Below are 27,972 nucleotides of genomic sequence, written 5' to 3'. Positions count from 1 at the left end.
AGTACCTGCGGCAGTCCGCTGTGGCTGGAACGCTAGAGTGGATCTCGCCCTTGATTGTGAACCCCTGGAAGATTCGACGTTGGTGCTGTGGTGAAGACGTTGATGTTCTTCCCGATAGCGGTATAATGGAATGATGGGATTAACTGTATCGTAATTTTGAGAGTGTGTCGAGTGTGTTTCAGCACGACTAAGGCGAGGCAGCAAGGTACGGTAAGGTGAAATTGATGTAAAAATGCGGAAACCGCGTGTACAATCAAGTCCGACAGCATCATCCTACAAGTACTTGTACCTTGACTTACCACCTCACTTTACTGCTGCGGCACTGGACAAGTACCTGTACAAGGCACTTACAGGGCACTTACAAGGGACTCTGACACCCCGAGACACTCTCGACAGCTCATGCACAGGGCGATACGCGGCAAGTGTGGCCGTGGCGGTGCGGGGTTCTGTGGCGCAGAGACCCAACTCCAGAGATTGTGAATTCTGTCGGCCAAAAAAAGAAAAGGTATACAGTAGTATTATACGACTATCTGTCCGTATTCGCTCTCTGCCTAGGGAGCGACGACAAGGACCTGCATGTGCAGTGCGTACACGAAATGTGGATTGTCTCTCACGCAATACACGGCTGCAACACGAACAGTCATGAAACGACAAGAGAAAAAGGGAGGTCCCCTGTCGAATTACGATGCACGCTGAACGGACGGGCAGCGAGACGAGCAATGTGCACACACGGAGTTAGTGATCAAAGAGTGGATCTGGTCCATGCGTTTTCGAGTCTTGTGGATGCTTGTCCTGTCCTGCCTCAAAGATAATGGTCCCACCGAGTCTCCCGTTGTAGGCTCCGTACAGTCACAGAATGGATAAGTACCTTACATTTACTGCGCAGGACGACTATGCACCCCACCCCGAGTCACAGTGGTTCATTGGCCAGTACAGGCAGCTTCCGGTACTCTGCATCCTGTGAACATCACTCGCGTATAGTGCACGCTTCTTCATGACAGACTCATACTCACGTGTTGTGACAGTGCAGTACCATACTAGAGGCAGGATTTAGGAATCAAATAGAGTGTTTAGATCGAGTCTTGTGAATACAGTACCGCGCTTGAGCCCGTGTCATGGTGAGAAATACAGTAGAACAATCAGAATCAAGAGGGGATCAATATGGGGCGAGCCTTTCTGGACGTTGATGATTTGAGGTACTGTACAGTAAAAGGGAGAAATTGCTGGATGAGGGAGTCTGGAAGGGTTTTGCAGGGGATTGAGAGCCATCATCTGCCGTATGGGGTAACTCCGGCGTCACGGAATCTCAGGGCTCGAATGCTCTAAGCGCACTTCTGGATTTGGCCTCCAGCAGAAATTCTGGTTATGGGCGAGAGAAGAGTGAGAAGAGCGGATTGACGACGTTACAGCCTTCATCACAGCCATTTTTCACCCACGACATCCAAACCACATCATGGCCGATGCTATGTACGTCTCTGTCGAAAGCCCTCGGAAAGATACGCCTGCTGACATGTCCGTAGCAAGGAAACGCCTCTGCGCGAGGTCCAGGTCGACGCTCTGGTATGCAGCCGCGCATCCCCCAGCGAACAGCCAAACCCGATATTCTGACACGATCCCAACAGGTGGTGATGCGCATCATCAAGCACAGCTCGCAGACTTTCCCTACTGTCGCTACCGGAGCCCTGGTGGGCATGGACATCAACGGCCAACTCCAAATCACCAACTCTTTCCCTTTCCCACACGCCGCCGACACCTCTTCAGGCGACAACAACTACAACAACCATGACAACCAGAACCTCGCTGCCGCCGCTCCCCGATCCAAGGCCAACCACGCATACCAGAACGAGATGGTCAAGTTCCTACGGGAAGTCAACGTCGATGCGCAGAACGTCGGCTGGTACCTGAGCACAAACATGGGCAACTTCATCAACATGAACACCATCGAGAACCAGTACTTCTACCAGAAGGAGTTGAACGAGCGCACAGTCACTCTCGTCCACGATGTCAGCCGCAGTTCGCAAGGCAGCCTGAGCCTCAGAGCCTACAGACTCTCGCCTCAGTTCATCGCCGCTTACAAGGAGAGCAAGTTCACCACCGAGAGGTAATGATATAATGCTCCATACTTGGTTATTGCTGTCTCTTGCTGACACAGCCCCGTTTTCAGTCTGCAAAAGAGCGGTCTCCGTCACCAGGACATCTTCACCGAGCTTCCCGTTCGCGTCCACAACTCACACCTCCTCACCTCATTCCTCCACCAGCTGCCTACCGCACCCCCGAAAAAGGCACAACTGAGCTTCCCTCCCAGTCTGGCAGCGCTCAACGTCGATCCTCAGCTGAACTCCGTGCCCCTCGTGCCAAACTTCGACTCTCTGGATCTCTCCATCGATCCCTTCCTGGAAAAGACTTGCGATCTTCTGCTCGACAGCATTGAGAACCACCACACCGAGCTCAACAACTACCAGTACTACCAGCGTTCGCTCCAGCGCGAGCAGGCCAAGATCACTCAGTGGCAGCAGAAGCGCAAGGCCGAGAACGCCCAGCGCACAGCCACCAAGCAGCCCCTTCTCCCCGAGGACGAATGGCAGAAGCTCTTCAAGCTTCCTCAGGAGCCAAACAGACTCGAGACTCTGCTGAACAGCAGACAGGTCGAGCAATACTCCAGACAGGTTGACGGCTTCACCGCGAGCGTGAGCAGCAAGATGTTTGCCGTCAGGTCCAACCTTTTGCCCGGAGACGAGTGAGTTACAGCATGGGATGCGGCGTTCGCTTTTCCATAGAGACATGTCCGCCTTTCCATTGTTGAGCACCAGGCGACGGGAGACAGAAACTTTACGGCATCAATGGATCCGGCGTTGAAGGGCGGAGAAATATAAAAATGGGGCCACTGCAATGATTTGATGCTTGAATTTTGTGTCAGATGCTTTTCTCTGACACCCGCTCCTGTTTGCCAGGCGGGACACGATGAGAGATACACGTTTGTTCAAAAGTTCGGAGAGGAGAAAGCTGGAGTGCTACATTACCAGCAGTCGATGAAGTTCTGATGAGCGAGACGCAATTGTCTGCTCCTCCATCTCTGCTGTAGATGCATTGACCTTGTTTGTCCTTGATGAATGAAGATAATTCCACCTTTCCCTTCGATCAATTTTTCTCGCTGTATCAAGTAGCACACAGCATCTTACTTAATAGCTCGTACTGCATTGCGGCAAGTACTATGAGGTGATTCCGATTGCGGGGCATCGCTTCTCTTGCTTGACCCTGTTTCGTCATCGAGGATACCATCATACTATGATGTATGGCATTTCAAAACACACGAATCATCAACTCAACTGCCTGCTCTCCTCCTGGAGCATCAACCAGACCGCGAAACGGTGAATTCGTAAACATCTGCTCTCGACTGAACCCACCGCATTCAAACTCACGGCGCACCGCCGGATCATACCAGAAATACTGGACTTGCATACGTGAATACACCTTGACCACTTCATTCACGATAGCCATTTTTCTTCTTGCATTATCAACGCCATGGACGCCAACCAGAACGGCGACCCTAACAAAAAGTCCTATCACAAGAAGGCAACAGGTGATGCACTGAAGACTGTCGAAGCCCACGCACAAGAGAATGACCTCAAGCTGTTCGGTAGTTGTTTCTGGTATGTTTGGTCCATGCTGACCAGTCTTGGGCCATCTGCACAATACCGACATGCGAGATTGGACTTACTGACTTTACATGTTGTTCAAGCCCCTTCGTGCAACGCGTATGGATCTCTCTCGAGCTGAAAGGCTTGCCATACCAGTACATCGAGGTCGACCCTTATGCGAAGCCAAAGTCTTTACTCGTCGTGAACCCTCGAGGTCTTGTGCCGGCTCTACGCCATGGCGACTGGGGATGCTATGAGAGTACTGTTCTGATGGAGTATCTGGAAGACTTGCACGCCGGAACTGCTTTGCTCCCAAATGACCCAAAAGTGAGAGCACATTCACGTCTGTGGTCAGACCACATAAATCGACACATCATTCCCAATTTCTACCGTTACCTCCAGGCTCAGGATCAAAAGTCTCAGGTCGAAGAAGGAGAAGAGCTCAAGACACAGATCTCGAAACTCGTAGACGCGAGTGACAAATCAGGGCCTTTTTTCTTGGGCGAAGGAATGTCATTCGTCGACGTTCAGATGGCACCATGGGTCATACGTTTGGCCAAGGTCTTGAAGCCCTATCGTGGCTGGCCAGAGCCTACCGAGGGCAGCAGATGGGCCAAGTGGGTCGAGTCAATAGAGAAACACCCCGCCGTTGCTGCCACAACGAGTACAGACGAGCTGTACCTGGACAGTTACGAGAGATATGCAGGTGAGGGCCGATCCCAGAGACATGAGATCTCGATATGTTGTTTCTCCGTCGTACATACACCAAAGCTGACAAGACACGATCAGAGAATCGACCCAACACAAGCGAGGTGGGACAATCAAAGTGTAATAATGCTGAACCCACACGGATGCTAACAATCTCCACAGGTCGCCAAAGCCATTAACTCCGGTCGAGGGCTGCCTTGATAGGCTTACAGAGTGGAACAGCTTGTGGGACTATCGTATTCAGAATCCTCTCGTTCCTGATAGTAAGCCGTGTGCTCGACCTGTTGTATATTGATGCTTTTATGATTTCCATGACGACTCATCCACTTTGTATATCCCGCCACAGATCCTGCCGGCATACGGTAATGGTCTAACGATCACTTTCTCGCGTATCAGCATCTGCGGTCCGTCTTCGCTGTGGTGCTGAGCCAATAGATGGACTGTGGATCACGCTGCTCGCGCGGAACGAGCAAGTCGTCTGCCAGAAGTGGATCACCATACAAAGTGACTTGCCTATCCCAATCACGATAATGCAAGAGACAAGATGTCTTGGTCCGCATGAAGGATGATTACACTAAAGCCGGGCAGTCCTCTCTCTCCGGGCCTTCAGCTCAGGTGGGGCAGTTCCACGTCCCACCATGACCGATGAACGAGAGCAAACGTGAATACAAGGTTGACAGAAAAGGCTATATCTATGTGGGAGCGACCAAAGGGCAATGCTAACCGCGAACGACCGTTGCATATATTTTATGTTTTTTATAGTCCGTATAACCGGCAGCAGTTCTCGCGCAATCGAACCCGCCACTAATGACTCGACGTCCACGAACAGGAAAGTTATAATCATTCGCTCCGGACTCTTTGTTATAGTATCATGTGCCGCGTGACCCGGGAACAGGAAGGGGTACGTTCTGTTTCCATAACACTCATAGAGTTCATTCGACGCATCGATGCAATAATGGATCAATCATCACCAGACATGTATGCACACGCCGTTGCTGACACTTCTCTCCTCGCCTGATACCGTCTGCGGACACCAAAAGCCTGGACTCTTTGCTTTGGCTGTAAGCATGCGTGGCGCAAGGCGCAAGGCGCAACAATCGCGCAAGCCCATGGAGCCATCACAGATTACTGCACTGCACTGTACCTTGACCCTTGGCACTTTGCTGACCGGGACTGCATGTAGAGTTGAGGGTTGTTTCACAGGCAGGGTCCATGCTGCCACCACCCTGCATGATGTATGTACAGTACATAATACATCAGTGGGCATGCCCGCTAGCAGGATCACTATGGTGGTTCGAAAAGAATGTCTCCGCGGTGATGATGGTGGTGGTGGTGTTACTACCGCAAAGAACTGCCAGTGCAGATCGCGCACCAAACGAAAGGGGAAAATAGTGGAGAGGGAGACTCTATTTTAGACTTCCCTGTACAACAAGTACGAGTACATTACCTTCAAGTCACAGAGCCGCTATCGAGACTTGAGTGAATCCTGTTCTCTCGCCTGCTTGGCCGCCGCCAGTGAGGTAGCTGCATGAGGTACCTTAAGCAGGGCAAAGAAAGTCAGAATCCAACTCCGCGCGCTTTTGATTGGTCGTCAGGAAGGGCTTCTACCGGTTTGGGAGATCGCGGGATCGGGGAATCGGACTGAACCTGGGTGCAGGTAGTGCTGCGGCCGCTGCGACCTGCCTCTTTCGATCCCCTGTTCGCCCGACTGATCACTCAATATTGATTTTCCCCTCATTAATGGTACATGTTTTGTCTTGGGGGGAGAGTCAAGGAGAGTCAAGAAGAAAAGATAGAGAGGCTCGTCAAACGTTGTTTGCACTCCGTATTCAGCCAAAATTGGAGGAGGCCTCGAGCTCTGTACTACAGCACAAGCTGCTCGAGGATCGCGCAAAAAAAATCGTCGACAAGACTTTTTTTCGTTCCTCATCGTACAGTTAAGTAGCATCGGGATCGATAGCGCCGATGCAAGCTCCAACCTGGCATCGGGCTCGCGGGTTTGTCTCCTCTCGCTTCTTTTACTCCGATTGCAGCTGTGGTTCACCACCACAGGGTCAGGAGAAGCATGTGTCTGTAGAGTGATGTTTAAGCGATGCACGGCTGTCTGCATGCCCTGGCACAATCATTTACTTGCGTTCTGTGCACCCAGACCGGGTCCCTGCAGATTTGATTGCGATGACATGGGATACGCACGCATACCGACGATTATGACAACACCAGCGGCGAGCGAGAGGCGTCAATCAATTAGATTATCCTACCCTACTCTTACGTAGAGAGTGTGGCCAAGCGAGCGACGACGCCATTCCTGTTTCGACATGTCATAACCCGACGATACTCGTACAGTAAAGTAGTGTGTAGCATCGATGAGGAAAGCCTGGCCCCCCGGGTGGAACCCCTCCCTGCATATCACATCACACTGATTCGAATCGTCGGACCCAGCACAGCATCTGCGGGGACGCTAAAGCTGCAAACACGGAAGTCCATCCGCAAGAGTGCCTATCTCCCTGTCCCTCTCTCGAAGAAAAAACGATCGTCCTCTAGCCAAAAAAAAAAATGGCACCGCGCCGCCGCCCATTATTACCTCTCTTTTACCTGGAACCCACCTTTTCTCATCGTGCCCACGACGTAATCTCACAGGATGACGATCCAGCGGACGGTGATCCCGGTTTCCAACTAGCGTCCGCCGTCAGGATATGGTTTCTTTCCGTCTCTCGCTCCTCTCCACGCGAAGGTAAAACGAATCGCTGGGTACAAAGACGACACACACAAAAGACCCTGTTTGGATCGTTGTACTACTGCACCCTCTTGATTGAAGGTCCTTGATCCGTTTATGCGCCGTGCATGTTACATCCGATATATACAAGTGCACAAAATATAGACTATTGATGTAAACGAGATGATGGAGAATTATGATGATGATGATGATGATGATGACAGTAGGAACAACAACATGTTCAATCTGTGATGATTTGAAATGCGACGAAACTCTGTATGCGCGCGTTAGTGACACGAAGAAGATGAAGCTTAATGCTCGGGAAGTCGTGCAGAGGCTGATTCAGCATGCATCAGCTTTGTTCTGTACGGAGTTGGTTAGAGTGACTCCAGGTATGATGTTATGATTAACTGTACATGTTCAGGCACTGCATGCTGTGGTGCTTTGGACAGGCAGACAGAGAGAGAGAGGGAGGGCAATGTGTATGGTGCGATATGTTCAGCAAGGCACTGTAGACAGCAAGAGGCAGATGACAGCATAGACAATTCCTCCGTTCCTGTTCCGGCTACTATTCCCGCTTCTCTCATAATGCTTCTCGTATGTGCATACCTTACCTTACCCAGGACATGTCTTCCATAAGAACCAACTCAGAAGGGGGACAGAAAGTCAGAACTCCAGATAGCAAGACCCAGCCCAGGTCGCGTCCTCGGAGAAAAAGCTCCTGTGTTCCTTGGATACACTATTAACCTGATCTAAATAAATGAATTGCAGTTCCACTTGGTGAAGTCCATGATTATTTGGGGATCGTACCGACAATTATGGCTTGTATGACATACGACTCATTCCACGAGCTTCCACGCTGTCCATGGCGACTGTTTTCCATATACTGTCTGCAAGTGATATTTTTCCATAGTGAATCATTTCCGCTGTATATAAACGCAAACAAATACACCAAGTGGGGAACCTCTTACTCCAAGGAAGGTGCTCTATATCCCGATATCGGTATGTCAGACCCGTCGAGTGTATTACGATGCCTCACGTAGTTAAGGTACGCATTATGTCTGCGTTGCGCTGCTCTGCTCTGCTCTGCATTACGTCCAGCGGACGCGTCCGCCTCACCCTGCTAGCTAGCAGCGCATTGACACCTCCCCAGCGAGTCCCCGTCAATCTGAAAAGGAAGACGCAAGCAGCGACGGGGAAATCGCCAGAACGCTTCTTTTCGGTTCATTTATTCTCTTCCTTTCCCGCAATGGAGTTGGGGGGGGGGGAGTTGGCCGAGAACTGGGAATTGAAACACGGGAATAAAAACGACTGGTTTTATTTGTATATATTTTCAGGGTAAAGCTGGAAAGTACGAATATCATCCGAGCTGGCCGAGGAAGGCAGGGACATGATCACCGGGTCCAGGTTTGTCGTTGTCGTGGTCGTCGTCGTTGATCATTTGTGCTGGCGCTGAGTGAGATGTGTTTTATGACGAAATAATGAAACCGTGTGGTGAACGTACCTACCCTTACCTGGCTTTCTCGTAATTGCTTACGGACGAATAAGCCCTCTTCTCGAGGACCGTAGCAAAGGGTCAGGTATGGAGAATACACGAGAAAGTGGTCATGCTAAACATCTTCACAAGACAGGCAAGTGTGGAAAAGAAAAAAGTGTGTGCAAAATGCGTGCGTTAACCATGTTATTGCTGTGGCTATCATACAGAAAGTTGTATATAATAACAAAAAAAGAAAAAGAAAAAGGGAGGCAGTCAAGCAACAATCCCTTCGCTTAGTTTTCCGATCGTTATTTGCGTTTTGCTCGTCGCCGAGCGGGTTTCCCGCCCTTCCGATTCCGTTCGTCCCTGATCTATGCTGTGCAGGCTACTTGGGCCTACGTCAAGATCAATGCGATGGGCGACGTGGTATATAGTGGACAGTGCCGCAGACTGTCGCCACACATTACATCATCCGCTCTGTTCAACGAGCGTGATGAGAGATATCGACGAACAGCGCGAGAAGGTGGTCCACCTGCGTCATCGTTGATCCGCAGAAATAAAATTGGGTATATGTGCATGAAGCAAGAGTCAATCCAGCCAGTGGTACAAAAAGAGGCAATTAAGCGGAAGCAGAGTTGAGCACAGGTGGACGTAAAAGGCCCCTGTGAGGGAGCGCGAGTCGCGCCAGTGTCGCATTGGAGATGCGTCACACTTGAGGCAGCAGGCGACGATGGGTAGATGTCTTCAAGACATGACCGAGGCTAGGCAATCTCTCATGACGAGTCTTCGTGGGACATGCGTCGGTGATCGCTTGCAGCAAGAGCCAGAGTGTCGAGACCGTTCGAGAGACCAGGCGAAGGGTAATTGTAGGCCTGGAGGTCCTGTTGGTCTGGCATCATGGGAGCAGTGGGCGGGATGAAGTCAAGAGTGTTGGTGAAGCCAGAGCGGTATAGCGAAGGGCGCGAAGGAAAGTCGGTGGTCACAGGCTGGGGCAGTGCCTGGACGGGGTCAGGGTTGATGAAGTAAGGCCCTTGCGGCATCATGGGCTGTTGCATCATGTTGTGTTGGTGATGTTGCTGTTGTTGTTGTTGTTGATGTTGTTGGGATTGTTGTTGTTGTGACTGGTGCTGCTGTTGCTGCTGCTGTTGTTGTTGTTGCTGTTGTTGCTGGCGTTGCTGCTGCTGTTGTTGCTGATGAAGTTCCCTGTCTTGTGACTGTTGTTGTTGTTGTTGTTGTTGTTGTTGTTGTTGTTGTTGTTGTTGTTGTTGCTGCTGCTGCTGCTGCTGCTGCTGTTGTTGTTGTTGCTCCTTGACTTGAGCCAGAGCGGCAGCCTCGAGCGACGGCGGTAACGGCTTGTCAACCTTGCGCGACGACGACTTGGCGGGCTTCTTGACTTTGTTGTGGCTGTTGTCGGTGACCGACTTGGCAGGACCGCGCACGTTCTGGTGGGTGCGACGGTGCTGCTCCATGTTGTCCTTGCGGGTGAAGGCCTTGTTGCACTCTGGACAGAAGGCATCCTTCTTGCCCGTGTGTTTCTTGGCATGACGTGCGGCGTGGCCGGAGGTGGTGAAAAAGTCGCTGCAGTTGAAGGCTTTGGCGAGCGGACACGGGTACTGGTTTTTCTTGGGAGCAGGCTTGGACGCGACAGTGGACGCGTTGTTGTTCGTCGCAAGACGTGATGACTCGGAGACGGGCGAGTTGGAGGTGCGGTAGAGGGCGGGCTGATTCGTCGTCGTTATCGTCGTGTTGGCGGCCGAAGACGCGCTGGAGGGCATGGAATAAGGCATAATTGCGGATGACTCCGGAACAGGCGGATACATGGAATGCACAGTCTGGTCGTCCATCTTGGTGCTGGTGTACGAGGAGTGACGACTGAGATGGAGCGGGTGATGCGCAGGGTTGTGATGGAAAATGTCAAAGGGAGGAAAGTGAGGTGTAAGAGGCGAAGGTGGCAGCCCGCGGGAGCTGGTCGACTCGCTTCTAACCAGTTGCGGCGTGTGTGGGGAAAGGCTCGGCGTCGACGAAGCTGAGGCACAGCTGGGAGAACGCGGATGTTGAGCGTTATGCTGCTGCTGCTGATGATGATGAAGCTGCTGCGATTGCGAATGCGATTGCGCTTGGCTTTGGTTCTGTGCTTGTGCTTTCGCCTGTTGTTGACGATAGAAAGACGGAGAGAAATAATGGCCAGCGCCAGCAGCTTCGTCGTTGAGCAAAGATACCTTCCGTCCGATGCTGTTTTTACCGTCCATTATGTGCAAGTGCGGTTCACGGAAATAAAACCACCGATCCCAAATCTCGGCCTCGGTGCCTTGTACAAAAGCACCCAGCGGAGGATAGTGTTGAAGATGATGGAAAAGAGACAAACACAGAGAGTACTCGAGCTGTCTATTGTATTGGAATCCAAGTCACTTTGTACTATGAACAGTAGGTGGACAGAGGCACTTGATGTGAGTCGGACTGCTTGCTTGCTTGCTTGCTTCGTCGTAGCGGTGTTTGTCTTCGACGGGGTAATCGTAGTATAGAAGAAGCAAAGAGCCATGCATGGGAACGAGGGCGTAGGGTAGCTTTATGGCGCGACAGAGCCGCCAGGGACGGCAGGGAGGGTGTGGATGCCGGAAACCAACTACCAGCTACTAAACTCACTACTGACTGATACTCGACCAGCACAGCACCACTTTCAACTGACCGTGACCGTGCCTGCCTCGATGAGCCGGGATATCTTATTAGCCAAGGAGGTAGACCCTGGTATGGAACCGAAGCCCACTATGGGTCTCTTACACCATGAAAGCGGGAGCATCATCTCAGACAAAGTCGAGTAGCGTCCGCGGCCAGGCAAATCATCTGCACCGGCACTCATGCGTGCGTGCAAGAGGCACAACCTTATCGGAGTAAGCGCCTGTTTGCTGAACCAGCCCTGTTTGCCCTGCCGACTGCGCTTACTCTCGACGAGGCTGTCAGGGAAAGCGGGGCGCTGACATGCAATCGTCGATACGGACACATTGGAACGATTCAAGGGTCCCGCTGCGGGCTGATCAGTCGGACCACCGCTCCGTCTCCCTGATTTTCCCAAATTCTTGTTCACCAACGGCCAATTGCCTAAGGTTGCGGCAGGGACCCCCTCCCCCTCCATTCTGTCTTAGCAGGCAAGGTCAGGCAGGTAAGGTACTTACTACTGTACTGTACCCTCTTACACTTACAGCATCTACATGTAGACAGGCCAGCATCCCCCTGACCTGGCCCATCCCGCTCCCCTGCCCTCTCATCCATGCATCTCACGTTTCCCAAAATCTTGCCTCTGCTCACCGTTTTCCGAGTCAAGCCTGGCATCAAATTCCCTGATGCAGCCGGCTAGCATCCTTAGCAGCATCTAAGTTTCGCTACAGGTCTGCTTGATCATTTCGACTCTGACCATGCAATCGTCGATCTGTGCAGCGAAGTTACAGCGACATCTGCCACAAATCCGCAGCGTTGTGACCTACCTTAGCGCATCGATCGATCGGACGACCTCTGTTTTTCTTAAGTCAGTACTGTAATTACAGTAATACGTGTTACCCTTTTTTCCCTTCCCATTTCCATTGGGACAACGCATGTGTACAACATAGCACCGGGCGGCGCTCACCGCGCTTCCTTTGCCTGGGTTGTCCGTTCTCGGACTGGCCCTCGTATAACAGGGTACGCGGTCAAAAAGTCTCGGGTTCATTATTTATCTTCCAATGCTCACACAATATCACTGTACAGTATTTTCATTTCCACACCACTGACTAGAAAACGTGAAAATAAATGCCTTGGTATGACTTGACGCTATCCGCAGCGCCTATTACGTCGTCTCGTCGCTTCATCATGTCCGACTCGCCGTGGTCATTTAATCGTATGCGTATACAAGTAGTGCCTGTGGAGAAACAACGGTGACAGATAGCCCACTATCCGTGTCCTTACGTCCTGACCTCGAGGGTCGGTGTCAGGAAGTCTCAGGATCGCGATCTCACCCTGCATTCGCGGCTCCGGCTAACACCGCTTGAGCAGTCGCACCTTAATCTCTCTCGTCTCCACGCAACCGCTGACCAAGGAAATCGATCACACCAAATTCTCTGATCGACCGATGCCTATCAACAAAAAAAATTCTCTCTCATTAAAGGGATTCGCCATTGCATCAGCGATTTTCAGCTCAATGCGGAAGAAACCCACTTCTGACAGTAGAAACAGTAGACCATTTACACACCCTGGCTGACCGATGCAGTAGGATCAGCGATCGTTAAGGGTCTAAAGGTATGATTTTACCACTACCATCTGTGATCACTCCCGTCCGGCAACGTGGGACATATTGTAGATGGAGGACCCTTTGCCCAGGCTGTGGGATCAGGCGGAGTTGCCCAGCTACCTGTACAGTACTGCACCCAGCCGTGTGCCATCTGGGATCCCACCGGAGTCCACCACGACCGTTCCTGATTGGCCATGCCCTCCTGGTTGCGATGGCTTTTCGCGGACAGGACTGGGTGACGTCAAGGTGACGGGAAGACAGACAGGTGGGCTGTGCGCCCTGACCTTCCTCTTCAGCACGGGGTCTGACACCAAGACGCGAGGAATCAGGAACCCGAGCAGCGAACTTGGGTTGCTGAACCCTGACGGGTGAAGTGCAGAGTACTGTACATCTTTGACAGAGGATCTGACAGATGCGCGGAGCAACGCCCCGAATACCTTTGTATAGTTGTACTATCGTTATTGGCATCCAACCCCTGGGTCCAGCAAGGGTCAGTTGAACGTACAAAGTATCGGAAGTATACCTACGCTGTAGACGTAATACACACAACTCAGGAAGCGATTCACTAGCGCCAACAGCAACGAAGAGCTAAGATACATGTATCATCCCACTCATGGATCACGTCGTACGTGCACCCTTTGCTATTGCGAGATGATCAGTGATCCCTCAGAGGAGATACGTCGTGTATGTGATTTATTTGATTGCTTTCTAAATGTAGACGCGGCTCCCATACCCTCTTGCCTCGCATGGACCAATGAGAGACGAGGACGGTCTTCGAGTCCCGAGGCTGACAGGGCCTGACAGAGCCGCAAGGCTCATTGAGCTCAGACCCGCCCCTTCCTTTCCAAATGTCGGGCTTCACTTGCTCTACTCACCTCTCTCTCCTTCTAGCGGTCACAAGCCGTCCCCGTTAGTGCTGTCGCGGACAGATTTGGGTTCAGCATCTGACCCTGACATATATGCTAAAGTGCTAGCTCTCTCTTCCTCTTTTCTGATCTCGAAGGATGCTCGATCGATTTGCCCAAAGCAGAAGATGTTTTGACCGTGCTTGTCGCAAGAATCTGCCTCTTGAGATGGAAAACCCTGCAACCCCTCCTACTCAGCACGAGAGATTAGGATTGGTGATCCCTTGAACCTAATGTACGGTGAGAGGATTCCCATATGCTCCTGGATGGCCAACTGTTTCAGTTGTCCTTTTCGGTAGTTGCGTTGTGATGTGTCTGGTAGTGTCTTCTGTGCTACAATACATCATGAAAATCGTTTTCCACCAGAGCATTTCGTCATCCCTTGATAACAAAGTTAGCACGCAGCCGCTAAGTGGCTCAAGTTTCGGAGTAGCACAGTAGCACAAGTCTATCTCTGTGCTTTCCCAGGACAGGAATTGTTCCTCTGTGCCACTGACAGTAGAGGCGCTCAGCTTTTGCACGTGGTCGGACCCCCCTCCGTCCCGACAATCCGGGTAGAGTTTTCTTCCGCCATACGGCTTGTTTCCAAAGGCAGGGGGGACCGACCGGGGCCAAGAATTGAAGCCTAAAGTGACATCTCTTCGAACTACACTAACCTTGAGTCACTTTGCTTTGGATTTGCCCAATGAGCTGTATGTACTTGGTCATTCATGATAATCACTTATGCGGGTGTGCCCGATTGTATAGGATTCCTGCACTTATCAGCGAGCTTGCGCAGAACGAGGCTAAGAGTCTTTTGATAGTTTTCGCGCATGCAATATCTTACTCTCGTTAAGTCTCTCCATCATTCGCCTCTATGGGTAATCCAGAAAGAATCGAGATCCGTCGTCTCTAGATCATTCTTCTCCGCCTTTACACAGTTTCGCCTTCTTTCTCTCTCAACCCCCGCTGCATTTCCCCAGCGCTGTGCCGAGCTATATGCGAAGAGACAACTCAGCCTCCATCCAGTCTTTTTCTGCAGGCAATGACTAGCTAGCCTCGAACGAGGATGGAAGTCTTTCGGGGACGCGTCCCACGACTTCGGATCTATAGCGGCTATGATCGGAAACGGGGTCGCGCAGCGAAAAGAGGCTCTGTCGTCGCCGCATTTGAAGAATCGCCCCTGATCGGAGGTCCTTTCGCATCTATTGTGACAATGCACGCACAGCAAGCGCGATGTTGGGTCGCTCTAGTGTACCCTTGCGGGCACTCCACGGCACTTGCTACGCTTTCTCGCTGTATTATTCACGATCATTATTGCTCTGCATCTGAGACACGGGAAATCCTTATAGTGCTTCAAAAGAATGCGAATTGGTGGTTTACTTGGTTTTGATTTGTCCTATATTTCGGAGACTCATCATCACCACCATCACCGCCTCTCACAAGACTGAAACAGCTGCTCTGGAAAGTGGACGAGGTCGCTATGTCAGAGAAATGCCGACAGTCTAGTGACTAACCAATGACCAAATTGCACCAACAATTTCTAGAAGACCTAATATTCGAGATCTAGAGCCGACAGACAGACAAATGAGTAGGACGCGTCGTAAGCGTTTCTTCGCGTCGTTTATCGTACAGCACTGTAAGTGGCCAAGGTCGAGGGCTTCACTGCACCAGAAGTACAGAGTACCTTTCATTCTTCTCTATTCCAAGTTTCATACTATCCTGTTTCACTCTGGCTTGGTTATATTTCTTCGGTACATCCGCGTGGGCGGCTCGCCGATGAGGCAGTCAGCCACTCAGCCACAGACCATGCCGTAACTTGCATAGCAGTGTTGTCTTCTTTCTCATGTCTCCGCGCCTCTCCGCAGAGACTCCACAGTATCCCCGACGAATTCTTTTCACTCTTCCTTGTCGCTTTCCCTGCTGACTAACAAGATCTTGGTCCGATCGTCCCTCTAGTCACATTTTGGTTTTCTCTTACTAGGTTGTCCATATACAGGACAGGGCGGAAAATAGGAACTTTAGGAACCATGGAAACTCCAGTACATGCCTGCATATCTGACGATTCGACCTGATCCAATTCTTGATCTTGGGAGACCGAATCTTGGTCCAACCTAGACTGACTCTACTCAACCAGTCTAGGCGCAGCAGATGGAGCGAAAAGGAAACGACAACGAGTCAAGATCTCAGCAGACCAGAATTCAGAGAGCTAGGAGTGGATGGCGGTTCGTGATTTCCTGGCTTTCGCCATGTATGTGCTCAAATCTCAACGACGATGTTTCTGCGTGTAGGTGTGCGGATGGCTCGCGCATCCCGACGTGGCGGGAAAACCCCCCTTTGCCCCTCCCCTCGAGTCCTTTTTCTGGATCGTCGCCATTGCCACATGACCGAGTAGCAGCACGTTTACCTGGTTAGCACAGACGTCAAACAACAGGTGGGTCTCGAGTCTCTGGGTTCTGTAAGTGAAGATTTTGGATCTCCTTCCGACAGCGGCGACGGCAGCAGCAGCAGCAACAGCAGAACATAAAGTACGGTACACTATACCTCTCAGGAGGCGGGAGTGTACAGTACATGGAACCCGAACGGTATGCGGAACTAACCGGGGAAAAGAAATGAACGACTTGTTGGTCATGGATATACTTCCTATGGTATTGGAGGCGGTCAAGAGGCGGGGTGAGTACACGAGGTAAATTCGGTGAGGTGGCGAAGCATGTATGTCTGTGCAGTATGTATCTTCTCTGAGCAGATATCAGAGGGGCAACGGGTGTGTTTCTCGGTGAGGGTCAGATGAATGGATCATGGAGTCAGACAATTCACCAGGAAGGGGTACAGGGAGGGAAGTGAAGGTGAGGGAGCAGAGTCTGTACTTGCCTATCTATCAAGACCTCTTTCTCTACTGGTATACTAAACGAATATGTTCTACCATACAAAGTACCAAGATGAAAGCAGGACAAGCATAACACAGGAACATAGCCATATATACGCACTCAAAGCAACTGTCTGCGCAGTGTACCCTGTAGAGCATTCTACATGTGCGGGCAAGTACACTGAACCAACCTGCTCCCCAAGTTCTCTCAAGCCCACAAAAGCAAAGTTGCTACACACTATACAACCAGCCTTCCCACCTTCTCCTAAACAGTGGCTTGAAAGCGCGCAAGTCACGCAAACACAAAACACAGACAGAAGCGAGAGATGTACATACACATATAACGCGAGCCCCCAGATTCAGCGCGCGAGAAAAGCAGAATAGACTCCGTCGAAAGCGCACATATGGACACGGTCGCCCTCGAGCCACACGACTTTTGGAGATCCAGAGTCCAGTCGGGATCAAGCGGGAGCTCTCTCGCTTACGTTCAGTACATGCAGTACAGTACGCAGCTATATTACCCTTGCGAACGAATAGACTTGTTTTTAAGATAGAGGCAGTGGTAGAGTCGGGCGATAGAGCAAGTAAGAGGGAAACACTTTGCAGAAACTAAGATCATGTTGTTACGGATCGATTGGTCAGTCAGTCGGTCGGTCGCTTGATCTCGTAACACAGTCAATCACTTGAATCAACGGACCTCCTAGATGGATGTTGATCCTCGTCGCCTCTGGGGACGATCTCGCCAGATGAATTTCAATAAGAGATAATGTGTACGACGATAGCAATAGCACAGGACTTGCTCCACAAGTATGACGCTGATGAGCGACAGGGATGAATGACAGGAGTCGGTGACGGTAGCAAGTCTACAGCGAGTGCGTGTATGTACATGCAAGCTCTTTTCCGAGCACGACTACGCCTCCGTCTCCATCTCCAATCCGCAGAAACGAAGAGACGAAGACCCGACTCCGATTCGCCATGTCATGTCATGTCTAGAAGCGGGAACAGAAGCCCGATTGGGTACACGATCCGATCCATGAGCCTTCAGTCAGCAGTGAATACAACGCCAGGTCCGCGAGTGAGGGAATGCATGTTTGAATGGGATGTTTTTGAACCTGATACATAGTGCACGCTTGGGTACATTATCAGGACGATGACACGGCCCGGAGTAAGTGGGTGAGTGAGTGAGTGAGTGCATATTAATGGCGGCTGCTCCGGGACACGTGTATCTGTCTAGATCAACCTGATTTGCCCATGTGCCATTTGAGATAGTGCACGTCACCCACGATGCGCAGGCAGGGGCAAAAAGGCGAAAGGAGAAAAGGGGAGGCAACGGCATGGCATAGAGCGGTATGCGAACAGAGTAAAGTGCAGTGCAGTGCATTAGCGTGACAGAAGATGGAGATTGGAGATGGAGGCTTGATTTTATTCGCTCAATAGCTGTGCTACGTTCCCTATTGGTGAATGAGGCTTGCTGCTAGAATCAGCTAATTAGTGTGCTAAAATGACAAGCAGGGCGGTTGTGTGTAGGAAGGCATGGACCTGATCCGAACAAGCCGAAGCTCTCTGGACGACGAACGACTCATGGTACTTTTCTATCTCCCTCCTTCCCACAGACGCGACTGTTTGGCGCCTTGTTAGTCGATCAGCCTGACCACCCTATGCAAGCCTCAAACGGCCCGGAAGGAGGGGATTTGATATATCCGAAATACCGCAAACTCGGAGGGTTTCTTCTAGGCATGTGTAACGTGTACAATACACATGGCGAGATCTCCGGACTAGAATCTCAGACCTGCATGTGCGATGGCGAGTTGCTTGACCCTGTGGCGCAAGAGCAAAATGACAGGGTGCATCTTCCGATGTATCACTGCCCGCGAGTCAAGAGTCTGCGAGAGCACTACCGCTTATTGAAACGGCGGAGAGGCAAGTGCATATGGTTGTGATGCGAAGCTTTTGATCTCTTGTGTGCGATGGCCTGGACGAGGTGGCCGAGGTGACGAGTGAAGTGTCGAAGATCTCATCGGTTCATACCAGCTGCCTGAATGTACTTGGCAAAGCTGGCGTCCTCGTTGGTTGAAGCCACGCCGCCGTCCTTCAGAGCATCTTGATACCTACGCACGAGACCTTGATCGGCATCAGGCATTGTCTCCTCATCGTCCTCGTCTCTCTCGACCAGACCGCCACTCTCCTCGTCTTCCTCTTCGGCGTCGCTCACAGTCTCGGGATCAGGCTTGGACTTGGACGAGTCTTGACCGACAGCCATGTCTTTCATCATGCGCGAGACGTCCATTTCTCTTTTTGCTTCTCTTTGTTGCTCTCTCTCCTCGCGGCGTCTGGTGAGTTCGGGTTTGTAGTCCTTGTTGAATTCTTGGCGCTTGTCCTCGACGGCGTTGAAAAAGTCGTCGACACCGGCTCCGGTCATACTGCTGACGCCGACAACGCTGAGGTGATTATAAAACTCCTCGAGGGTGAGACTCATGCTGTTGAGCAGAGAACCGACGTAGCCACTGCCGCCGATGCCGGACTCGTCGGCCTCTTCCTCTTCCTTGCGCAGAGCGAGCTGGAAGGCCTCAAAGTCACGCATCCATTCGACAGCCTCGAGCTCGCTCTTGACGTCGGTCTTGTTGAAGACCAAGATCATGGGCAGCTTTGTCTTGTAGAGAATGGAGATTGCATAGAGCATGTTGGCCATGAATGTCGAGGTGCTGGCAGTGGTGCGCGGAGTATCGATGACATAGGCGATCACAGTGGGGAAGGAAGAGGCGAGGCTGTCCAGCAGAATGGCACCACTGGCAGACCAGACAAAGACCTCGATCTGGCCCGGAGTGTCGACGAGGATGTGCTTGGGGACAGTGTGGGAAGGAGCGGACTCGGTCGGCAGACAGCGCTTCTCCAAGATACCCAGCACTTGGTCAACCTTGGTAGCAAAGAGATTCAGACTCGTGATGATGCCGCCGTTGGGGCCGAGGTTGTACTGCTTCATGACTTCCTTGTAGTTGACGCTGTCCCGAATGTCAATGTTGGAGTCGAAGGGGACCTGTCGGACGGCGGGGTCGAGGTTCATGACATATGGAGGGGTTTGCTTCGAGTGCAGGTGCGAGTTGATCCGCTGCATGAATGTGGTTTTGCCACTGCCTGCCATGCCTATACAGACGACGGCGACTGGTGGCTGCGTCGAAGAAGGGCCCATTGCGCCTGCCGGGTCTGATGCTGCACCTGCCGTTTGTGCTGCTGCACTTGCTGTCGCCATGTCTCTTGTGTCAAGATGTGACTGCCGAGTGTTTCTTGATATCGCGATCGATACAGACACAGATTGCGATGGTCAACAGCGTCTAATATCGTGGGTCAGTGTGGGTGCGAATATGTTGGATAGTATATGGATCATATCAGGTCCAGCCTCTGACATAAAATGTAGTCTGCTCTCAGGCACTTGTGGTTCCACCGGAGGTAGCGGACTGTCAAACTCCGACAGATATAATAATCTTCACAGGAAGGAAAAAGAAAAAAGAAAGGAAGCTTTGACTTCCATTTACAGTGGACCCTGCCGCTCCTGCCCTCTTCTTCTCCGCAATATTGTCCGATAATACTAATACAGCAGTTGCGTTGCGTTGCGGCAGCTCAGCTCAGCTCAAACCATCATCATCTTTCTCTCTTTGCCCCCACACAATCTCCATTCACAATATCAACCATCGACATGGGCCTCGAGGATTTTGAGAAAGAGCTGGCCGCAACAAAGCCTTCTTCTTCGTCGTCCTCATCACGCATGCGCCACCGAAGCAGGAGCAGGAGCCGAGACAGACACTCAGACAGCCCCAGAGACGAGAAACGACGTCACCGTCACTCGCACCACTCGCACCATCATCATCATCACCACCGTGACGACGACCATCATCGACACCGCTCACACCGCGATGATCGCTCCGCCTCACATTCGCGCTCGCACAGACATCCTGACCACGACCGCCGGAAACACGAACGCAGAGAAAGAGACAGAGGAACCAAGGATGTTGTTGAAGACGACGACGGGGAGGAGGCCTGGGTGGAAAAGGAAGCCATGACTGCGCCGCCCACCGAATCTATCCTCGATGAGCTGGACCTGCCTCAATCCACCAATTCCCAACCAAGGCGTGACACTTGGATGGAAGCTCCTTCGTCACTCGACATCGACTATGTGCAAAGATCGAAGTCAAAACCCGAGCCCCCGTCGCAATTTGTACCCGCAAAAGAGCAGCATGAGCGCAAGATCCACGAGCAGGAGATGAAGCATCTGCTCAAAGATCTGCAAGAGGAGGACGACGACGACGACGAAGAGAAGCAAGAGTCAGACGCACCCTACCAGCAACACCAAGTCTCGTACAAATTCGGCGACTCAGGCTCCGACTGGCGCATGACCAAATTACGCGCCGTTTATCGAAAGGCTGACGAGTCCGCCTTGCCTGTCGAACGCGTCGCTCTCGTTACGTACGGTGAACTGAGCTACTTTGACGACGCACGCGAAGAAGAACAGGAACTCGAACGTCGCGCCATCTACGGCAAAGACTACAATGGCCACGAGACGCCCACTGGTGACTTCTTCAGGGAACGCCTGCAGAAAGCAAAGGACGAAGAGCTCAAGTCGGCCAGCGCCATTCGTGCAAGACGAGAAGAAGAGCAGGCCGGTCAGGCCAGCGCTGTATCAGACGGCCAAGTCATACCGCAACCTCCGCCTCCTGCACGCACCATACCACTCGACCAGACCGCACTGAACAAGCTCAAGGCTCAGATGATGAAGGCAAAGCTCCGCAAAGCTCCCAACGCTGCCCAGCTCGAGGCCGAATATGAGGTCGCTGCCGCTGCCAACTCTGTGCAGCCTGACGTTGTCGTGCTCGATCCAACCCAAAACCGCATGCTGGCCGGTGGTCGCGAAGGCGAAGTCAATCGCATTGAAAACAAGCGGGGAAGAGAACGAGGTCTTGTCGAGGAGAACGAGGACATGAGCATCGAAGACATGGTGCGACAAGAGAAGCGCACTCGCAACCAGCGCCAGGGCGAAGGTCGCGCTTTTGCCGAACGCATAGCCAAGGACGGCAAATTCGACGACAATCTCGACTACATGGATGAGAACGCTGCGAAGCTGGCTAGAAACATGGCAAAGTCTGACATCAACCTGCGCAACACGGCTATAGGAGACTTTCACAAAATGCAACGCATCCTCGACACTTGCCCGCTGTGCCATCACGAGGACACGAATACCCCGCCGGCAGCCCCTGTTGTCGCTCTCGCCACACGAGTCTACATGACACTTCCCACCGAGCCTGAAATCGCTCCTGGAGGTGCTGTCATCGTGCCCATGCAGCATCACCTCAACTTGCTCGAATGTGATGATGACGAATGGGAGGAAATCCGCAACTTCATGAAGAGCTTGACGCGCATGTACCATCAGAAAGACAAGGGCGTCATCTTCTACGAGAACGCCGCTCACATGCATTCCCGCAAGGGCCACGCCGCACTCTTTGCCATCCCTCTACCCTTCCACCTTGCCGACGATGCTCCCGCATACTTCAAGGAAGCCGTCCTCGGCGCTGACGAGGAGTGGAGTCAGCACAAGAAGATCATAGACACCTTGGCCAAGTCTCAGCAGCCAGGCTTCGGCAAGCAGGCCTTCCGCAAGTCGCTGGTCAAGGAGATGCCGTATTTCCACGTCTGGTTCACCATGGACGGCGGCTTGGGTCACGTCATCGAGGACGAGCGCAGGTGGCCCAAAGGCGACTTGTTCGCCAGGGAGATTGTCGGCGGTATGCTCGGCAAGGGCCCCGATGTCATCAAGAAACAAGGCAGGTGGACGAGGCAAGACTCGAGAGTCGAAGGCTTCAGGAAACGATGGAATCCCTTTGACTGGACTCGTGTGCTATACGACAATCAATGAGGTCACAGTCACTTTGGTTTTCACGCCTTCCTGTCTTTCGACAGCAGATAGTCCTTACTGACCAGCGTCTGTAAGACACCATACAACCCCGTCATGGGCCAAGTAGCCCAAAAAGCATCCTTGATCCATTCCACATACGACTTGTCCCCGTCCATCTCCGACAAATCCACCCGCACCTTCTCATACACGTCCGGCAGATGATCGGCGTGGTATCTCCTTCTCAGTGCATCATACTCTTGGCGCGGTCCGTAGATATCCCAGAACTCGTCTTCGGTGTAGAAGGCTTGAGCGTAAAGCCACTTCATCCCGCCCAGCTCCCTGACCTCGCGCTCCAGATCTCTGTTGACTTGCACAAACTTCTTGTAATCCGACGGACCTGGACCCCAAACTCCGACATTCACCAACCAGCCATCATCCTCGTCACCAGAAGGAGAAGTAGACTGTGGATGCATCGACACTTTCCTTGTCGTCGTCGTAGGCGAAGTGCGCAACGGACACAGCCACAGCGGATAGAATCCAAAAGTCTCGTCGACATACTCCACGAACTTCTCGGCATTGTGCGCCGGGATAGCGAGGTCCTGGATCATGTACTGTCGCGCGTGCCCGCTCGCGTGCAGCGCATGATACATGACTCTGGTCTTCATGAAGTCGTCGAGCGCCCATCGCGTGATGCGGTTGAAAGGCACAAGGAAGTATTTGAAGGCGTAGGCGCCGGTCCAGAAGGCGCCGCGGTCGTAGCGGAAGAGGTAGTCCATCAGGGAGACTGTTTCCTTTTTCACGATTGTGGTAGAGGCCGACGAGAAGAACGAGGGCCGCGTTATGCGGTCTGCGTGTATGTAGAACCATGGGGCGCGCGCTTCTCGAAATCCCTGTAAGGGGGCATCTGGGCTGATGGTGTTTGTAAATTTGCCGGTGATGACGAGCCCACGGTTTTTCTCGAGCATGATGCCGTCGACGTAGTCGTTGGAAGAGTCGTTGTAAGCATGTTTCAGAGCGTCAAATGTGCCCGTCAGTGACGGCACGGATCTATACTCGACCTCGACGTAGTCCTTGGCTTTGATCAGGCGTATCTCGAAGAGCGTAGCCACTCCTAGAGTACCAAAACTGCCTGCGGCTCCGTGAAACAGATCCGAATTCTCCGTCTCCGAGGCCTTGACGATGTCGCCGTTTGGCAGCACGATCTGCGCCCAGTTGATGGTGGCGTCGAAGAAGCCGTGTTTGAATGAACTGGACTCTCCCGATGTTCCTGCGAATCCACCGCCGACCTAAACACCCAGATTAGCCTAGTCCTCGACTGATTGCTTTTGTCTTTCGCTGGATTGCCCAGACATCGTAGACCGTGACAAGTGCAAGAAGCAAGAAAAGAAAAGCAAGAACCATACCGTAATACCCGGAAACTCCATAACAACAGGCGGCACAAGCCCAAAATTGGAAGTCGCCTTGTAAAGTCTATCCATAGGCACATTCGGCTCGACGAGCGCCGTCAACTTCTCTAAGTCAATCGAGATGATACGATACAGCCTGCGCGTGTCAATCATCTTCGCAGGGTCCACGGTGTAGTTTCGAGTCGAGTTCGTCGAGCCGTGGAAGATGCGGTAGGGTTCCTTTCGGGCGTAGAAGTCGCGCATCCGTGTGGATATTTTTTGGACCTCCTGGTCGTGCTGGTACATATCTTCTGCGATTTCTTCATCGCTTCGTGGGATTGTGTATCGCATGATGGACTGGAGTGGTGTTTCTCAATTCTTGATTCGGGGTTGAATTGTTTCCAGAGGTGAAAGTAGGTGTTGATGCTGTTGCAGTTGCTCAATGCTTATGAGATCCAGATGTCACAGGTAGATCTATATACTACTTCGTGGTTGCAGATATAGATGTCGAATCATTGTCTACCTAATGTTAGCAGCACAATGTCACAAATGTATGTACCTGACATACCTTGCCGTAGTCGGCTCCAGTACCTATGGAGTGGGTCCCACGAAGCCGAGGCGTCCGCCGCCCGCGAACCTTGATGGTGGGTGGAAAACGAGTCAAGACGTTCACCTTAGTTGAATTAAACGTCTTCCTTCGAGCTCGTGGAAATGTCGTTGCCTGTATATCCGAGGCTTCTTGATGCTGTGTGAGATGCAGTACCGTGCAAGCTGCATGGTTAGCCGAGAGGACTGTTGTTGCCTATATACCTAGTATCCACCAGAGCGAAAAGTCTCTCATGCTGGCAAGGTAGTATAGTATTTGACGTTTTGACTACTGCCAAAGATACCGTGTTGTACTCTGTGGAGCGTACCATCGTTTCTATACGTGAGTGCATACAACAGCAGCAAGCAATGACGACGACACTTCGACTTGCTGGTAGGTGACCAATCTTGCCATCCAACATGTGTCGTTCCTTTGGATGATTGCGAAGAAGTCCTAGTCTAACGCAGTGATGAACAAGGAATCAATGAGCGACGCTGTATTGTGCGTCAGACACTCGACTACTATCGATGTCTCATCGTCGGTGGAATATACGAGTGCTCAATCGCAGATGGGCCCCCCAAGGACTGGATCAGACAATCCGCGATAAAGGCGATCAAGCATTGCATTGCGACTCACCCAGTTCTTTCGACTACAATCATTGGTGAAGCAACCGAATCGCCGGCATACGCAAGGCCGCCGCACCTAGACTTGAACAACCATGTTCAATTGCTCGAGGGCAAGGACGTGTCAGATCGCTACGATGCCATGCTGGAACGGGATGTCATCAAACTTGTGATACCACAGATCCATGATCAAGTCCTGACGGCTCGTGATGAGATTCCCCCTTGGAAGGTCGTTATCGTGCCTCTTGCGAGCCGCAATGGCCGAAACCGATATCTCATCCTTCTTGCTTATTATCACTCACATGGCGATGGCAAGTCCGGGTTGGCTTTTCATCAATCTTTTCTTTCAGGGCTCCGGATGTCTTCGAGTCCAACGTGTCCGTACGATGACGAGACGAAGATATCGCTGAGTGACGCTGCTACGACCAAACCTCTTCCACCACCCATAGACGAAGGCGGCCAGCTCAAGATCACCTGGTCATATCTTCTCTCGCCACTACTCGGCGCATATCTCCCCAAGACCATCACAGACTACTTCAATCTCCGCGCCGCAGCGACTCCCGAGTCCCCCGACCAATGGCGCGGCGAACCAACCTTCCACGACGACGACAACCCATCAACATTCAAAACCGGCCTCGACTTCGTCACGGTCAACAACGAAACCATGACGAAAGTGCTAGCGAAATGCAAATCCCACTCGACGAAATTCACCGGCCTGCTGCACCAACTGATCGTGCGAGCGCTGAGCCAAGGCATCCCAGCAGAGACAGCCGGGTCCTTCGTTTCCGGCACAGCAGTCGACCTGCGCCGCCACGCCGCATCCCTCAGCGACGACGACATGGCCGTGTGCGCAAGCGTCTACTTCGAGCTGTTCGCGCGCGCAGACGTCAACGCCTGGACAGGCTGGGCCGCGGCGGCCGACGACGCCTCGATCTGGGTCGCTTCGCGCGCCACGACCGAGGGCCTCGCGAGGCGCGCAGAGTCGCTCGTCGATCAACCTGTTGGTCTGCTGGCGTACCTCCGTAACTTCTACCCGTGGATGAAGGACCAAGTGGGCAAACCGCGCGACTCGTCGTACGAGCTGAGTAATCTGCTGAGTTTCAGTCCTCGTGCCGAACCCCAATCGACGTCAACAACAAGTCCCAGAGACACCGAGGACTGGACGCTCTCCTCGGTCCTGTTCTCGCAACCCGCCAACGCCGTCGGCAGCGGTCTGAACTTCAACGTCGTCACGCTCAAAGGCGGCGATATGGTCTTGATGCTCACTTGGCAGCTGGGCGTCTTGGGGGTCGACGACGAACAGAGGTTCGCTGAGAGGGTCTGTTCGTCTATCGGGTCGTCGCTTGATGTGTTGGCTTCTGCTTGAGCGGGAGCGGTGATTGAGTGGTTGCGAAGGCTGGTGGGCTCTTTTTTGATGTTCCTGGACTTTCTTCGAGGACGCTGATCGTAGGACTGTTCGAGGGGGGTTTTTCCAGTCATGTATCATGGTGAAACCAAGCCCTTGAGGTGGCGATCTTTTTACATATATATAAATAATAGTATCTAATACATGATTTGCCTACTTTCACCGATTACTACCTACTTGCTCGCCAAACCATGCTGCTTGCCATACTTGAACACCTTACCCTCCATATCCGGCCCGATGAACAACCAAGCCACACTCGTGACCCAACTAAACAAAGTATCCACAACCCCCCACCCATTCCTCGGACTACCCTGCAACGAGCTGGCGCGCATAGCATGGCCCAGAAACTGCGTCGTGATGAGATAATGGCCCCGATCCAGCCCGGACACGGCAGCGGCCGCGACTTCGTCCTCGGTCTGTCGCGGGTCGCCCGCCTCGAGGATGCGGGTGATCTCGTGCTTGGTCGCGTCTTCGCGCGCGTGCCCTTCGCTCAGGATCGTGCCGGGGCAGACGATGTGGATTTTGATGTCTGCTGCTGGGGCGGTTGGTGATGAGGGCTGGTGCTGGCGCGCGCCGTTGTATAGGTTTACTTCCGAGCGGAGATTGTCTGCTAGGGACCGCATTGCTGCTTTCGCGGGTGAGTATGTGCCGTAGCCTGCTACGCCTACGAACGCCGCTGATGAGCTTGTCATGATGAAGTGGCGGGGCGATGTGGGCTTTGCTGCTGTTGTTGTGGTGGCTGCTGCAGATGGGGTGCGAGTCCACATGTTCAATGTCACGTGGGCTAGGTACGCTGCGGCCCAGTAGTTGATGTCCATTTGCGATCGCAGTGTTTCGATGGAAGTATCGGCGAATAGGCCTGGCACGGATGATCCAGCATTGGCCCAGACGATATCGGGCGCTCGTCCGTCGTTCCATGCTTGGACCTCTGCGAGGATCCGAGAGTTCTCCTCGGGCTTGGTCACGTCCGCGCTGATGTAGTGGATTTTCTGATCAGGTCTGATCGCAACGGCCTGGACAAGTGGGTTTGAGCATGAGAGACTTAAGATAAAGAAACGAATGAGAAGAGGAGCTTACTTTGATGTCATTCAAGGTCTTGATGAGATTCTCTTCTCCTCGAGCGACAATCACCACGTTCGCTCCTCTCTTGGAAAACAGTTTCGCCAGACCACGTCCCATGCCCTGGGAGCCACCAGTGATGACAACAGTCTTGCCAAAAGCACAAAAATGTCAGCATGTTTCTATCTACTTGCACTCGATGTCGTCTTATGGAACGGCAGTGTGTATGGAGAGAGAAGGAAATCATATTGGCTTACTCTTCCATCTACTACAAGATGGTTTTTGGAAAAGAAACCCGTCATGTCCAAAGCGAACATGAGTGTCAAGATACCCACTACAGTCAACACCCACATTGGAAGCAATGAGACGAGTGTCAATATGTATAGCACTAGATTATTTGTTCACACGAAGAACAGCAGTCTTTCTTGCTTGCTTTGGTACTTAACAGTAATGCTCATATGATGGTGGCTGACCTCGCTCGTGCAGTAC

At 52.2% G+C, this 27,972-nt stretch overlaps 8 protein-coding genes across 10 annotated transcripts; 4 read left to right on the top strand and 4 right to left on the bottom strand.

The window, feature by feature from the left end:
* Nucleotides 1-1,453: 1,453 nt before the first annotated feature.
* On the top strand, nucleotides 1,454-2,741 carry AAFC00_005594 (uncharacterized protein; the record flags this gene model as incomplete). Its single annotated transcript, XM_069345404.1, has 4 exons — nucleotides 1,454-1,467; nucleotides 1,521-1,560; nucleotides 1,623-2,101; nucleotides 2,165-2,741. The coding sequence occupies 4 exons, from the start codon at nucleotides 1,454-1,456 to the stop codon at nucleotides 2,739-2,741; spliced, it is 1,110 nt and encodes a 369-aa protein (XP_069203229.1).
* A 781-nt stretch (nucleotides 2,742-3,522) lies between these two features.
* Nucleotides 3,523-4,547, top strand: AAFC00_005593 (uncharacterized protein; the record flags this gene model as incomplete). Its single annotated transcript, XM_069345401.1, has 4 exons — nucleotides 3,523-3,650; nucleotides 3,740-4,344; nucleotides 4,428-4,450; nucleotides 4,509-4,547. The coding sequence occupies 4 exons, from the start codon at nucleotides 3,523-3,525 to the stop codon at nucleotides 4,545-4,547; spliced, it is 795 nt and encodes a 264-aa protein (XP_069203228.1).
* A 4,762-nt stretch (nucleotides 4,548-9,309) lies between these two features.
* Nucleotides 9,310-10,785, bottom strand: AAFC00_005592 (uncharacterized protein; the record flags this gene model as incomplete). Of its 2 annotated transcripts, none has more annotated exons than XM_069345400.1 (1): nucleotides 9,310-10,785. In XM_069345400.1, the coding sequence occupies one exon, from the start codon at nucleotides 10,783-10,785 to the stop codon at nucleotides 9,310-9,312; it is 1,476 nt and encodes a 491-aa protein (XP_069203226.1). The 2 variants fall into 2 exon arrangements, with proteins under 2 accessions (XP_069203226.1, XP_069203227.1); XM_069345399.1 differs by having other exon boundaries at nucleotides 9,310-10,380.
* Nucleotides 10,786-18,558: 7,773 nt separating this feature from the next.
* AAFC00_005591 (uncharacterized protein) lies at nucleotides 18,559-19,791 on the bottom strand (the record flags this gene model as incomplete). The annotated part of the gene is made up of 1 exon (XM_069345398.1): nucleotides 18,559-19,791. The coding sequence occupies one exon, from the start codon at nucleotides 19,789-19,791 to the stop codon at nucleotides 18,559-18,561; it is 1,233 nt and encodes a 410-aa protein (XP_069203225.1).
* Nucleotides 19,792-20,235: 444 nt separating this feature from the next.
* AAFC00_005590 (uncharacterized protein) lies at nucleotides 20,236-22,446 on the top strand (the record flags this gene model as incomplete). The annotated part of the gene is made up of 1 exon (XM_069345397.1): nucleotides 20,236-22,446. The coding sequence occupies one exon, from the start codon at nucleotides 20,236-20,238 to the stop codon at nucleotides 22,444-22,446; it is 2,211 nt and encodes a 736-aa protein (XP_069203224.1).
* Nucleotides 22,447-22,466: 20 nt separating this feature from the next.
* Nucleotides 22,467-24,116, bottom strand: AAFC00_005589 (uncharacterized protein; the record flags this gene model as incomplete). The annotated part of the gene is made up of 2 exons (XM_069345396.1): nucleotides 22,467-23,711; nucleotides 23,829-24,116. The coding sequence occupies 2 exons, from the start codon at nucleotides 24,114-24,116 to the stop codon at nucleotides 22,467-22,469; spliced, it is 1,533 nt and encodes a 510-aa protein (XP_069203223.1).
* A 648-nt stretch (nucleotides 24,117-24,764) lies between these two features.
* On the top strand, nucleotides 24,765-26,385 carry AAFC00_005588 (uncharacterized protein; the record flags this gene model as incomplete). The annotated part of the gene is made up of 2 exons (XM_069345395.1): nucleotides 24,765-24,789; nucleotides 24,875-26,385. The coding sequence occupies 2 exons, from the start codon at nucleotides 24,765-24,767 to the stop codon at nucleotides 26,383-26,385; spliced, it is 1,536 nt and encodes a 511-aa protein (XP_069203222.1).
* Nucleotides 26,386-26,597: 212 nt separating this feature from the next.
* On the bottom strand, nucleotides 26,598-27,836 carry AAFC00_005587 (uncharacterized protein; the record flags this gene model as incomplete). Of its 2 annotated transcripts, none has more annotated exons than XM_069345393.1 (3): nucleotides 26,598-27,437; nucleotides 27,502-27,633; nucleotides 27,741-27,836. In XM_069345393.1, the coding sequence occupies 3 exons, from the start codon at nucleotides 27,834-27,836 to the stop codon at nucleotides 26,598-26,600; spliced, it is 1,068 nt and encodes a 355-aa protein (XP_069203220.1). The 2 variants fall into 2 exon arrangements, with proteins under 2 accessions (XP_069203220.1, XP_069203221.1); XM_069345394.1 differs by having other exon boundaries at nucleotides 27,741-27,800.
* Between the last annotated feature and the right edge of the window lie 136 nt (nucleotides 27,837-27,972).

This window comes from Neodothiora populina (assembly GCF_041146345.1).
Source record: "Neodothiora populina strain CPC 39397 chromosome Unknown canker_contig_5, whole genome shotgun sequence".
NCBI classification, from domain to species: Eukaryota; Fungi; Ascomycota; class Dothideomycetes; order Dothideales; family Dothioraceae; genus Neodothiora; species Neodothiora populina.
The sequence above is the reverse complement of the archived record's forward strand: the minus strand, read 5'-3'. Positions and strand labels throughout refer to the sequence as shown.